The sequence below is a fragment of the Patiria miniata genome, unplaced genomic scaffold (genome assembly GCF_015706575.1).
Source record: "Patiria miniata isolate m_02_andy unplaced genomic scaffold, ASM1570657v1 HiC_scaffold_11, whole genome shotgun sequence".
NCBI lineage: Eukaryota > Metazoa > Echinodermata > Asteroidea > Valvatida > Asterinidae > Patiria > Patiria miniata.
Genome location: NW_024037049.1, coordinates 4,202,112 through 4,214,485, shown reverse-complemented (window position 1 = coordinate 4,214,485; position 12,374 = coordinate 4,202,112). Strand labels below are relative to the sequence as shown.

The window sequence follows — 12,374 nt, the reverse complement described above, 5'->3', positions numbered from 1 at the left end:
TCCTCAATCCTGCAAAAACCATCAAAACCTCTTATATATAGTTGATTTTGTAGGATTAGTGGGGACTAATTGAGTTTGTGCGAGGTCTCTAGTAATTTAAAAAAAATGTTGTGAGAATTTCTGAGGATTGCTGTAAAACTCCTTTATTAACTCACTTGCCTATAACTACTTACTTGAACTTGGAAACAGATTTGAACTCATCCACCTGCATGGAAAGGAAAAATGAACTTTTCTGTTAATCTATCAGCTATTCCAAGTACTTTTGTCAGCAGCAACATATCAAACTGTATCATATAGTTATAGCTGAATTGAAATCGCTTTCTCCAAGACAAAAGTAGTTTCAAGAATTGCTACATCACTTATCATTGTTACCTTTTTGTATGAAATGTAACAATACAAAATATGTTGGTGTAAAAAACAAAATCACATGAAAGATTGTGAACTGAGTTAAGTACCCATGCACTTTCTTCAATACATCCAGTATCTTTGCAATACTTTTTTTTGAAAAGCATAATACTACTTACATGTTCCTTTGGCACCTGGGCAATTTCAAGTAGCCTCAACTTGTCTTCGTACTGGATTAATGTCCCGCCCTGGCACAGCAAAACAAAGGGCAGTTAACTTTTTTTAAATGAAAAGGGGAAAGTCTGCCCGAGTGAATAGTTGATGGGTTGAACTTTTGATGGGTCCTCACTCTGTGTGGTCTTGTTGTGCAGGGGCGAGATTGTAAATAAAGTCTGTCACGAGCCAATATGGCCCATTAGGCCAGCGTTTATCTCCCACTTCAGTAGCATGAAACGACTGAGAATATTATTACTCCCCTGGATGGGATGCCAGTCCATCGCAGGTTACTCCCCAGCTAATGCCAGTACCCATTTATACTCCTGGGTGGCGGAGAGAGGCAATTTGGGATGAAGTAGCTTGCCCAAGGACACAACGTATGGCCAGCAGCTGGATTCGAACCCCTGACCCTCTGATCATGAGTCACACATCCTAACCACTAGGCCACACTCCCCGCCCTGGTGTGATTGGGGATAATGAAAAACCCACAAAACAATAATCGACAGAGGGATTGAGGGCTGCTGAGGGCCCAAAAGCAACATGGGGTTTATGGTATTGTATCTGCACAAAGGCATCCCCTACAATATTCTTTTTGTTTGATATAAACTTTTATAGTTAAAAACACCTTTACAGTAAAAACATCAGGAATTCCAGGTTTCAAAGGGGTTTCTATATAAATTCTGATTCCAGGAAAAATCCCCACAAAAATTCCTGAAATCTAGAAAAATCCCGACCAATCTCATCGTGTGTAAATTCATATGTACCTCCCTGTCCACTATTGTCCCCCCAGGAATATTTTGTACAACCATGAAAGAGACACTTTAAAAAGAAATAAGATGTAGGATCATTCATGTCAGTTATCAGGAAGTGCTGTATAATTAAACACCGAGATTTGAAAAAAGCAACTCCCCCCCCCCAAAAAAAAATAGACCCCAAACCCCTGGAAAGATGTGTGGTACTTCAAAAAGTTAAAAGGTTTACAGATAAAACTACAGGCAAGTCTATATACCGGTAGCAGCCAACAAGGTTATTTTTGGAAAAGCCAAAGGTCTATCACAATAGCTCACAAAAGCAAACAGAACACACACAAATAAATATACTGCCGTGTATGCAGGTATGAGCTCATTATCTGCACTGTGCACAATGGTTCAATTCTTTTCATAGTACAGTGGGAGGTTTATGTGAAAATATAGTGCAGGCTTCGATTTATATGAAATGGCCGGTCACATTGGATGTTTTCACAAGAAAGCACATCATCAGAGGCAAACTCATAAATACTTTTCATGGTTACAACACTTTTTCAAGTTTTTTTTACATGCTTCCAACGGAAATCTGGGATCAAATTTCACAATAGTTTTACACATTCATAAATACCTAAGGCAGTTGACCCATTCCTATTGGTCGAGAGCCTGTCACGTGGGTGGTTTTAAACAGTTGACAAAACACCGACTGGCTGGTCTTAAACACTTTCTTTCGTTGTGAATCTTCACAATCTTCACTTAGGCATGCGCAATACTACCAATGAGTCCGTATTCCGAGTGTCATAAATTCACACTTCAACAGCACAGCTGCATTCTGCGCCACATATATCTCCATATATTAAAGGAGATGTCTTATAAAATGTTTACGACTACTCAAGAGAGGCATATACCATAACAAAGTTAGATGAGGCATGTTTAATAAACTTACATGGAGTAAAACTGTTGAACAGAATCATTTGAAATTTATAATTTTTTAATTGTTTTGACTTTTGGACCGAAATGGTATTTAATGAATGGGAATAAATATGTGCTAGGCGGGTATTAAACAGGTACGTTTAAGACCGGCTTGGGGCCTAGTCGCTGATATATCAGCGTCCAGTCCAGCGTGAAATGAAAACCCACCTTGATGTCTGCTCTCGTTTTATCAGTTACCTCCATCACAAAATCTCGATTCTTCTGTTTTACCAATAAATTCAGAATTTCTGTGGAAGGCATTATTAAGGAAGGCATCAACAGCTGTTACAAAATTGTCATATTTTAACAAAACTGCACTTTCAATGTGTTTGCTATTGGCACATTTAACAGATGGTGCTGCTAATATAAACAAAGCATTGAAAATAGTACACACATATTTTTTTTTGCCTAAGACAAGTTCCCGAGCTGTTGGGAACGAGAGAAAACTAGAACGACGAAGCTGCCATGGCTCGTGCCTGAGGGGGGGGGGGGGGGGGGAGGCTGAAGGTAGGGTTGGGGATGGGGGTGATGGAAGGCGATCAGGGTATGCCTGGCTGTAGGGTCAGCTTTGTAAATGCCAAGATAAAAATCAATATATTAATGTACCTCATCACCACCATCAACACCATCAACACACCAGAATAGGTGTCACTTATTTGTAAATTTTTGCAAATTTGAAAACATGTAAATTATAGTCAGGTCTGCTATTTAACACCTACATGTACATGTTGTACAACGCTTATGAGTGCACACATATATCCTGAGAAATGAAACCCATAATCAATACAAGACAAGCAAGCTGCGTCAACATATGTTTAAAAAGTTGTCCTGTTTTTACAAAACTGCATCTTTCAATGTGTGCTATTGACACATTCAACAGATGGTTATGCTCATATTAACAAATAATTGAAAACAGTTCAATAATAGACTTTATTTGCACATGACAAGTTCCCCAGCTGTTGGCAATGTGAGAGCAAACTAGAATAACAATGCTGCATGACTCGCTGCCGAAGGGGGAAGGGGAGGCAGCAACCTCCTCCCCGTGCAATGGGTTACTTTGTTTTCAACCTCGTTTCAATAGTAAACCCCTGGATGGGATACTTGCTTCCTGTATTCTGATTTGAAACAGCAATAGAAAGTAATGGATTTATATCATTTAGTCAGTGTTGTTGTTCCATATTGGTGGTGTTATTACATATTTTAACGTTCAATGTGAATTATTACATCCACTCCACCTCAAAAACAATTTTGCTTATGTAAGGCCCCCCCAAAAAATATTCGGTCTCTGGTCAGACCAAAGTTCCGGAATTGACGCGGGGACGCGGCTTTTTTTTTTTTTTGGCTTTTGTTTTCTTCTTCAAGCTTGGATTGTACAGACAAGGTGGGGTACTATTTTGCTATTTGGTGTCCTCATGTACATTGGTGTCCTCCATAATTTGCCTTCGTGATCTCGATCATTTGCCTTGGTGCAATTTCCCATTCCTTGTGCTCTTTGGTAAAAAAAATTGAGGAGGTGCGCTGTTGGAGCTACCGCGGAACATTTTGGAGAAAAAAAAAGATTGACGCGCATGATTAAAATCGACGCGCGCGCTGACCAGAGACCGACTTATTTTTTTTTTTGGCCTAACAAGGCTTTGCCTCGCCCGCTATGCCAGGGAGGCGACTGTGCCATGAGGCGGTGCACTTAGCGTGCGATCTAACGTGACCGATCAACTTGTGAACACACACACACACCCAGTCGTGTTTTACTATACTATCGAGGACAAGGCTTTGTGTTTCCCTTTGTACGTGCACTACATACACCCCAAGGACAGACAGACAAAGGGAGAACAACAGATTCTTTGTTGTCCTGATTCTTCTGTTGGAAGTTCAAGTCCCACTCTTGTCAAATTCCCGCGGCTCCACATTTGCAGTATAAATTATGACGCAAAGAAATACATGCACAGTCAATATTTGGCAAGCCATTATTCATTGCCATATATCCAAAAAGTGGAACGAAAATGGGCAATTCCACACTAATGGGCCCAAAAGTGTGACATTTGTGAAGGCCTTTGAGTTTTGATAATAAAACTAAGATCTTGGTGTTCCAATTTTTGCTGTAAACGCTGCAAGCTTCGAACAAATATCCTCACCTGCGAAGGATATAACTGATTTGAAACTTAATATATCCTAAGCACCCTTTTCCCTGCAGTGTGTCTGTCCATGTTACATACATTTAACACGTAAAAAATACCTGTTATTTTCTCAAATAAAAAATATACCATCTTTTGTCTTTTCCTGCCCTAGTCACTTCCAACTAAGCAAGGTATAGAAAAAAATACTAGCTCATCTTTCACACTTTATATGCAACATCCATAAAACCTAATCTAATTGGCCCATTAATATGGAATTGACCTAATTCCCATTCATATATCGTGCGTTCACAAAGTGAAACATCTGACCTTGTCAAATGGGATGCTGTATGGGACTTTGTACGGACCATTTCACAGTACTTTGGTCACAGAGAGTTCTTGGCCAACACTGATATCATTATGCTCAGTACATTAGGCCCAAAAAAAAAAGTCTCCGGTTTCTGGTATGGAGCTTCCCCAAAAAGTTTTTTTTTACCTGATTTTTTGCTTCAAATGTCGGCTGATGACTGCAAATGGTGCCCGACTAAACTTAGTGCAAATATATGGGAGTCCAGAGAGGCCACATAAACCTTATTCTCGACCATAACCCAATCTAAAAACATGTTAAAATTGTGCAGCAGCGGGATTCCAGTCAAACCAGTGAGTTTGGCGGTTTTGAGACATCATCTTTCATTGAAAAAAAAACCTTTTTCATTTTACCGACGCGCATGGCTAGGGCGACGCACGCGCATACCAGAAACCGGAGACTTTTTTTTTTGGCCTTAGTGGCCCACTCAGGTTTATTTTGAGCCCTGCTTTAAAGAACTGTCAGTGCTATTTTTGAGTTTCACCACAAAAGACCCGGACTTTCTTTTTGGATTGCTATTTGTTAGCAAGATCAAAGTAATTCACCTTTGAATGAGACATCAAATTAAAAAAAATATTAGGGGAAAACTAGGGAAACAAACGAAACAGTTATCTTCAGTTCTCATAGGGTAGACTGGTTCTTGCTCTAATCAGAATGATTGGAGTCTACTCGCAAGGCTGCAGCAGCAGATCTGTTTAAGTGGAAAAAGCACTCCAAAATAACAGATTTTTCTGACTTTTCATACAAAATAACACAAATCAAGTTGGAAATTCATCAGGAGAAGAAATCAGTTTTTTTTAAGAGGTCAGAGAGTACCTCTTTCAATTTTATTATCGATGTGTGCTAAAATGGCAAGGATACTGAGGTCGACGGTGGCACCAAGATTGTCAATATTTGAGATGAACATGTACTCCTTGCCCTGCCTGATGAAGGATTCTAGCAATTCCGAGTCATAGAATGACTGGTAGATGTCACCGTGGCCTGGCGGATACCAGCTGGAAGGGAAATGATGAGAAAGGGATGTTTTAATGTACAGGTTTTTATCGGCCAATTTCGCAAAAACAGCATTCAAGTTGTGGAATGCCCTTCCATCCCCACTTCGAACAGCTCCAACCATAGACAACTTCAAATCTAACCTCAAATCCCATCTGTTTCAATTGGCCTACTCTCATTCACTGTAATTTTTGCTTACCTATGTTTGCTTTGTTAAGCGCATTGAGATTTCCCTGGGTTATGTTTTGCGCTATATAAGACTGTCTTATTATTATTATTATTATCTTCATAGTGGCCGATTTGCTATTCATATTAGATTTACATGTACGTTCAAATTCATTGTCAGACCTGACATTTTCATGTTTAACACATCCTAAGTTGAAGATATGTCATTCGGCTGAAATGATCATTCAATTTATCAGTCGGTTTGGGTATAAGGATTATTTGCATGAGAATCTTATTTCCGTTTTCATCTCTGTGCATTCTATTTAGTACTTTCTGCATTCAAAAATACTGGGAAACTAAGGAAAAATTTGAGGTTTTTAATTTAAAAAAAAATTTTGTTTTGCAAACTGGTACTATATATAAATGTACAGCATCAGAGTAGTTATTAGAGCTGTATGACTGTGCAAAGGAAATTCTATTTACCGTGGAATGGAACTTCTATTTTTGCAGTGCAGCTGTGCTGTGCATTTGGACGAATAATTCTATGACAAGTGATCAACGATCCACCTATCAGATGACGGGGATTTATTCAGGAGTGGTATAATCATTTCCATTCAATGAGATCAGATACTATTTTCAATACAGAGAAATACAATACTGAAACCATTTTTGTTAAAAATTTTCCCCAGTTTTGTGTGACCTGTAATCATGCTCTTTTCTTCTTGTCTCGCCTGCTGTTAAACTAGGGAGAGAGAAAAACAAACAAACAACCTACAAACAAACAAACATAAACAAACAAGAAAACTACACATTTTACATTCCAATTTTTCATTTTACATTTTACATTACATTTGGCTACGGTCCGTGGAACTGGCTTTCTTAAATTTTTGATCTTGATTATAACACCTCCCTCCCATTATGCGCGACATCGCGCAGTACGCGCGACGCGCACGCCAATGTCCTTATAAGGTAACGAGTTGTGGAGGGGCATTTCATATTATAGTCAGAGGGGTGTTTCGTAAAACATGAAGTAAAATTGTTGAACAAAATGGTTGGCAAAGTCTAGTTTTTGACATGTTTTAATTTTTGGACCGAAAAGATTTTTTTTTTGGACCGAAAAGGTATTTATGAATGGGAATAAATATGTGTCCGGTCGGTATTAAACACTCTGTTTAAGACCGGTGTGAGTCTGGATGGGTGATAATTACCCTTGGCTTCGCTTTGGGTAATTATCACCCATCCAGACTCCCACCGGTCTTAAACAGAGTGTTATAATACCTCCTGACCACACATTTATTCCCTTATTAAAAACAGGTGGTCATATCTATTAATTTAATAGACCTGCCGATTGTTGAATATGTTCTAAACGATACTGCGTGTCATCGTTTTTGCACTCATCAATTATGGACATAAAATTTCATTATCACAGTTGCTGCATACGATGGATGGGGTTTGCCATTCCTTTCTTGTTACAGATAAATTGTATTGAATTTTACAGAATGGAAAATCAATGCGGTATTTGAGCTCTTTTTTTTTTTTTACAATAATTACAAAAATACTACCCATCCAAATTTGTTGTACCCATAAGTTGTAATTTTGGGTAAAATGAAAAATGCACAGAAATGACAAAAATAACACGATGCTCATATTCCACACAGTGTGTAGCAGATCTGATTAGCTCATTGCCAAGGTATACTTACAATGCACGACGCTCATTTATTTGCCGTTGTAAGACACCCCAATTGATTATGTCTGTGGTGGAAATGCCACATTCATTCAATCAAGAAAAGAGCACGCACACACAGTGCACTTTTCTCCCAGCCTAGCTATCGAACCAAGGAAAATATTAACTTGCCGCTGCTTGGTGTTGCTATAGCAACCTGTGTGTAATCTAATTAGATGGGACTAGACTTGCTTCCAGTCTACTTACTGTTCTAGGTTGGTTCCATCCATGGAGCATGTCTTGGCAGTTGGTAACAGTGTTTCCTTGTTAATTCTTGGATACCTGTACAGACCAAAATAATGATGCACTCAACATTATGTGGTACACATTAATTATCTACACGAACATTTGTCATCAGTTTAACAAACACAACATGCATTGAGCTCAGCATTTGCGTACATGTATATGTTATGCACGTGTATATTCATGTATACTCATGTATTTATATACATGTACGTACATGTACCTGTATGTATACACTGTGTGCACATTCAAAAACACCGTGAACAATTTGCAAAACCATGCATTCAACAAAAATCCTTTGTGTTAAAAAAAAATTAAATTCATCAATCACTGTTCTAGAATTACAGGGTGTCCCCCCCAAAAATGCTCCACTCTCCTTTTTTTTTTACAAATTCAAGCAAACCTGAATGCATACATTTTCTTATTATGCATTGTTCACAATTGTTACGTGTGGTTGATTTACAAATAGGTATTTTTAGTCAAAGTCCAACAAATGGACAATGCCATGGTTGGTTGGTTTTCTCTTGTATGCTTGATAACGACTGATGACTGGTCTTTCATAATAGATACCAAGTAGAATTTTTGAAAAGCACACTTGACAAAAATCGACATTTTAAAATTGGTGATTTGAGTCCCAAGCGCAGTTGGCAAACGGAGGCGAGTTCATATTTAAGCATTTCTGTCCCTAGTGGATTGACAGTATGATCCAATTTTTTTGGTAGATAACAACCAAGACACATAGCATTCTTACCATGCATAATAAGAACATTAATGCATTCAGGTTTGCTTGAATTTGTAAAAAAAGGAGAGTGGAGCATTTTCTTTGGGACACCCTGTAGTGTGTATTGGGGTTGCACATGTACATATTCACGCGTATGTGTATTTCTTTAGTGAATGAAATTTTCCCAATTTTCCCAAAAATCCCTGAAAACTGTGGCTTCAATATTGGTCATGTTTAGACTGTCAGTTTAGGGGTACTGACAGATTCCAACAAAATATGCCATTGGAATTTGATGGGTTGAGGTCTGTTAGGGTTATGGGAATCTCGACAGGTTTAAAACAGAACTCGGCTGGTGGAGAAGCAGGTCAGGGACGGCCGCTGAATTGGGGGAATAAAATCCGATCCAGGCTTGGATGAGGACTACAGCCAGCATGAAGTCTCGGGACAGCCACTCACCTCCTCTGCATAAAGGTGTGGATGTCGACCTTGCAGGAGCTGTAGCAATTCAGCACAGCTTTGGTGTCCTCGTGTGTGTTGAATGAATTCATCAGGACCAAAGGAACACTACTGCCATAGGTCTTGTTCAGATGCTGTACAGAACAAGAACCAAGGGCGTAACTGAATGAACCTTCTTGTGGATAAAGCGAGAGAGTAATGCTTAGATCCTTGTTACCTTTTTCTGTGAGTGTCTAGCTAACAAATAAAGCCAGTCTCCTTTACCCAAAATGAAGTATCCATATGCACGATTGAACAGAAGTTGAAATATTTTCCATATTTACTTTGCAATACTTTCAATCTTCAGTATTAAATATCTATTCAATTTCCAGTGAATCACAATGTATTAATTTACAAAACCAGCTGAAAAAGTCTGTTTGACAAAATAACAACACATGTCGTTAAGGATTCTATAAAAATGTTCAGTAATTAACGCCTTGTGAGTGGCTACATGTACATTGCAATAGGAATGAGTAATTTGCTTTACACATGTTGCACTTGGAAAACATATTTCTGTGAGTCGCCAATTTAAACCCAAAAAGGCAGCACGGACAATCAGACTTCCTCAAGAAAACCTAAACCAACTTGAAATCCTTTACTAACTTCTGCTTTTACAGGAGTACGGCTGTGTGTAAATCAGATGTTTCTGGATGCGGCTTCGGTATTTGACATCGATACTTTGCAGTAAATAATCATAGCCGTAGACAACACATGCTAATTTTGGACAGGGTCCGAGTCTTACCTCGATCTGTTGGACAGCGAGGTCCAGGAAAGTGACATCATTGCGGACACTGATGACACTCTTTGGGCCCTTGCAACCCATACTGGTACCAAGCCCTCCATTCAACTTGACCACCACGAGCTTGTCCAGTAGTTCCCTGACTGACTCTGGGTTGTGCTTCTCGAGCTTATCATAGGGCATAACCTAAAGAACACATGTAAAGAGGAAAGCAGTGCTCCAGAATAACTATTACCCCTGACTTTTGAGCCAATAATCATTTCCGAAACCTCGCTCGGTTATTTTCAGACAAATCCAGGCAAATATAGGGCTGCAGTAATGGTAAAAGAACTGTTTTAGCTATAATGTAAGAGGTAACGTCTGTCACGAGCCAATGTGGCCCATCAGGCCCGTGTTTATCTCCGGTTGCAGTAGAATGAAAGGAGTGTAAAATATTTCTATTTCCCCTGGATGGGATGCTGGTCCATTGCAGTTTATTCCCCAGCTAATGCCGGTTCCCATTCATACAGTACGCCTGGGTGGAAAGAGGCAAGTGGAGATGAAGTGGCTTGCCCAAGGACACAACATATGACCAGCAGCTGGATTTGAACCCCTGACCCTCTGATCACGAGTCACAAACCCTCACCACTAGGCCGCACTCCACTATTAGCTATTGGTCGAAGCAAATACTCCACGACAGCTATTCTGAATAATGTTACATGTACATGTTCTTAGTACACGTATTTGAAAAATGTGCTCATCAAGGAATATGATATGTGCGTACTGATACATGTAATAGAATTAATGTAATCTTGAATTTCTTGCTGGGGAATTCAGTGTTATCTCTATCACAATTAAGCAATCCATAGTGCTGGATTTTTGTGAACTTGGGAGGGTCATCATTCTCAAAACTGAATGAGTTGTATCAAATGACTGACGACAGACCAAAATCATAAATTTTCTTGGAACTCACAGCATCTTCAGATAATGGTTGGATGTCCTCCCAGCGAACCGACGGTCCAGTTTCCGCCAAGAAACGACTGAACAGTTCCTTGAAGCCTTCAAATTCCTTAGATACAATCTGTACACAACCAAACAAAATTAATAACTGTCATAATACAACTGTTCACGTAAAACTAAACTAGGGAGTTAGGGTTAAAGTGTAAGAATGGAAACAGTTGTCCATTTAGAAGAACATCTCACCTCTTTCATGGGTGCTATTTCCTTGAGTTTGTCCAGCTCTTTCCATAGCGCCCGCTGGGCATCCCTCCGGCCCTGGGTATGGAACTCTAGCTGACTGCTGCTCCGCCTCAGCCCTCCCTGTTCAAAAATGGGGGAAAAGAGGAAATGTTATCGTAATAGTCAGGATCCTTGGTGCTTTACATTAAAGCTATAGTCCATCATTTGTAGCTATCCGAAAAGTAGCTGGCGTAATTATTGTTGAAAAACATACTTGGTTGAAAGATAGTAAGGGGACTAAACTCCTTGTGAAATTATTCTTTCTGGCAAGCTGTCATTTTGAAGTAATCAACGAAAGAAGGCCTTTCCAACGGTACTTCTTAAGACGCACCGTAGGAAAATTTAAATTAGTAGTTCGTTTTGTTATTCGGCGAAGCGCGCGCAATCATTGGCACGACGCACACGCGCGCGCGGCTGCTATAATTTGTCGGATCGCTGCGCAACATCGCGTAGCTGCAATCGGCTCAGCGAAAACGTGTCTCGGACGCTGAATTCAGGCGCAATTCAAAACATGATTCAGCAACTTTTGATTTGAAATTGAGATCCTAGAATGCTGTTTTTCTCGGAATATACAGCTGAAGCTGAGCTGAAACTTCATTAGGTTAGTTGTTCAGTACCCTTCTTTAGATGTTGAGCACTTTCGTTGCTTCAAACGAACAAAATGCACAAATTACAAATGATGGACTATAGCTTTAACCCTAACCCCCTAGGCTCTTGCACTAGAAAGGATACCAAACCTAACAAATTTCAACAGCTGCATACAGGTCTGTAAGCACTGGTACCAAAACTGCCAAACTCCAACAGGCCTTGTAGGGGGAACAGTACTAAACCTGCCAAACTCCAACTGTTGGAGTTTGATTGACTTGGTATGGATGGGCCTACAGGTATGTATTGTCGAGTGATTGGATAGGGATGGTACCAAACCTAACAAAATAAAGCAATATATTTGACCAGGAACTGTACTGGGGTCCGTGGGTGAGCGTACCCACGAAGAAATGCCTGTGAACTCCCATGTACATGCACATTTGACCACAAGCTGTGCTGAGGACAGTGGGTGAGCATACCCACGAAGAAATGCCAGTGAACTCCCTCAAACTCCAACGTGTTCACAAATCTCATGCCCTTCTGCCCCGAACCTCACAAAATTCAACAGGGTCTCCCTGGGCCTTTGGTACCCAGTCAATCAAAGTCCAACACCAACTGGCCAGTGTTCGGTACCAACCCTGCCAAAATCAAGCAAAACCCGCTGTTGGAGCTTGATGGGCTCAGGGTTGTTAGGGTTAAAGGGGGAGCTCTGACGGCCTTGTTTGATGGTTGAGAATG

General features: G+C 39.9%; 1 protein-coding gene across 2 annotated transcripts in view; it reads right to left on the bottom strand.

Moving 5' to 3' along the window:
* Nucleotides 1–12,374, bottom strand: part of LOC119742532 (UTP--glucose-1-phosphate uridylyltransferase-like) — a 33,736-nt gene that overhangs the window by 6,682 nt on the left and 14,680 nt on the right. For both annotated transcript variants that reach the window (XM_038218523.1, XM_038218534.1), the window contains exons 2-10: nucleotides 11,016–11,132; nucleotides 10,786–10,893; nucleotides 9,837–10,019; nucleotides 9,056–9,189; nucleotides 7,843–7,917; nucleotides 5,616–5,749; nucleotides 2,445–2,524; nucleotides 525–593; nucleotides 174–205 (exon numbers count right to left, since the gene is read on the bottom strand). In XM_038218523.1, coding sequence (XP_038074451.1) covers nucleotides 174–205; nucleotides 525–593; nucleotides 2,445–2,524; nucleotides 5,616–5,749; nucleotides 7,843–7,917; nucleotides 9,056–9,189; nucleotides 9,837–10,019; nucleotides 10,786–10,893; nucleotides 11,016–11,132 — 932 coding nt within the window. The remainder of the gene's footprint in view (nucleotides 1–173; nucleotides 206–524; nucleotides 594–2,444; nucleotides 2,525–5,615; nucleotides 5,750–7,842; nucleotides 7,918–9,055; nucleotides 9,190–9,836; nucleotides 10,020–10,785; nucleotides 10,894–11,015; nucleotides 11,133–12,374) is intronic.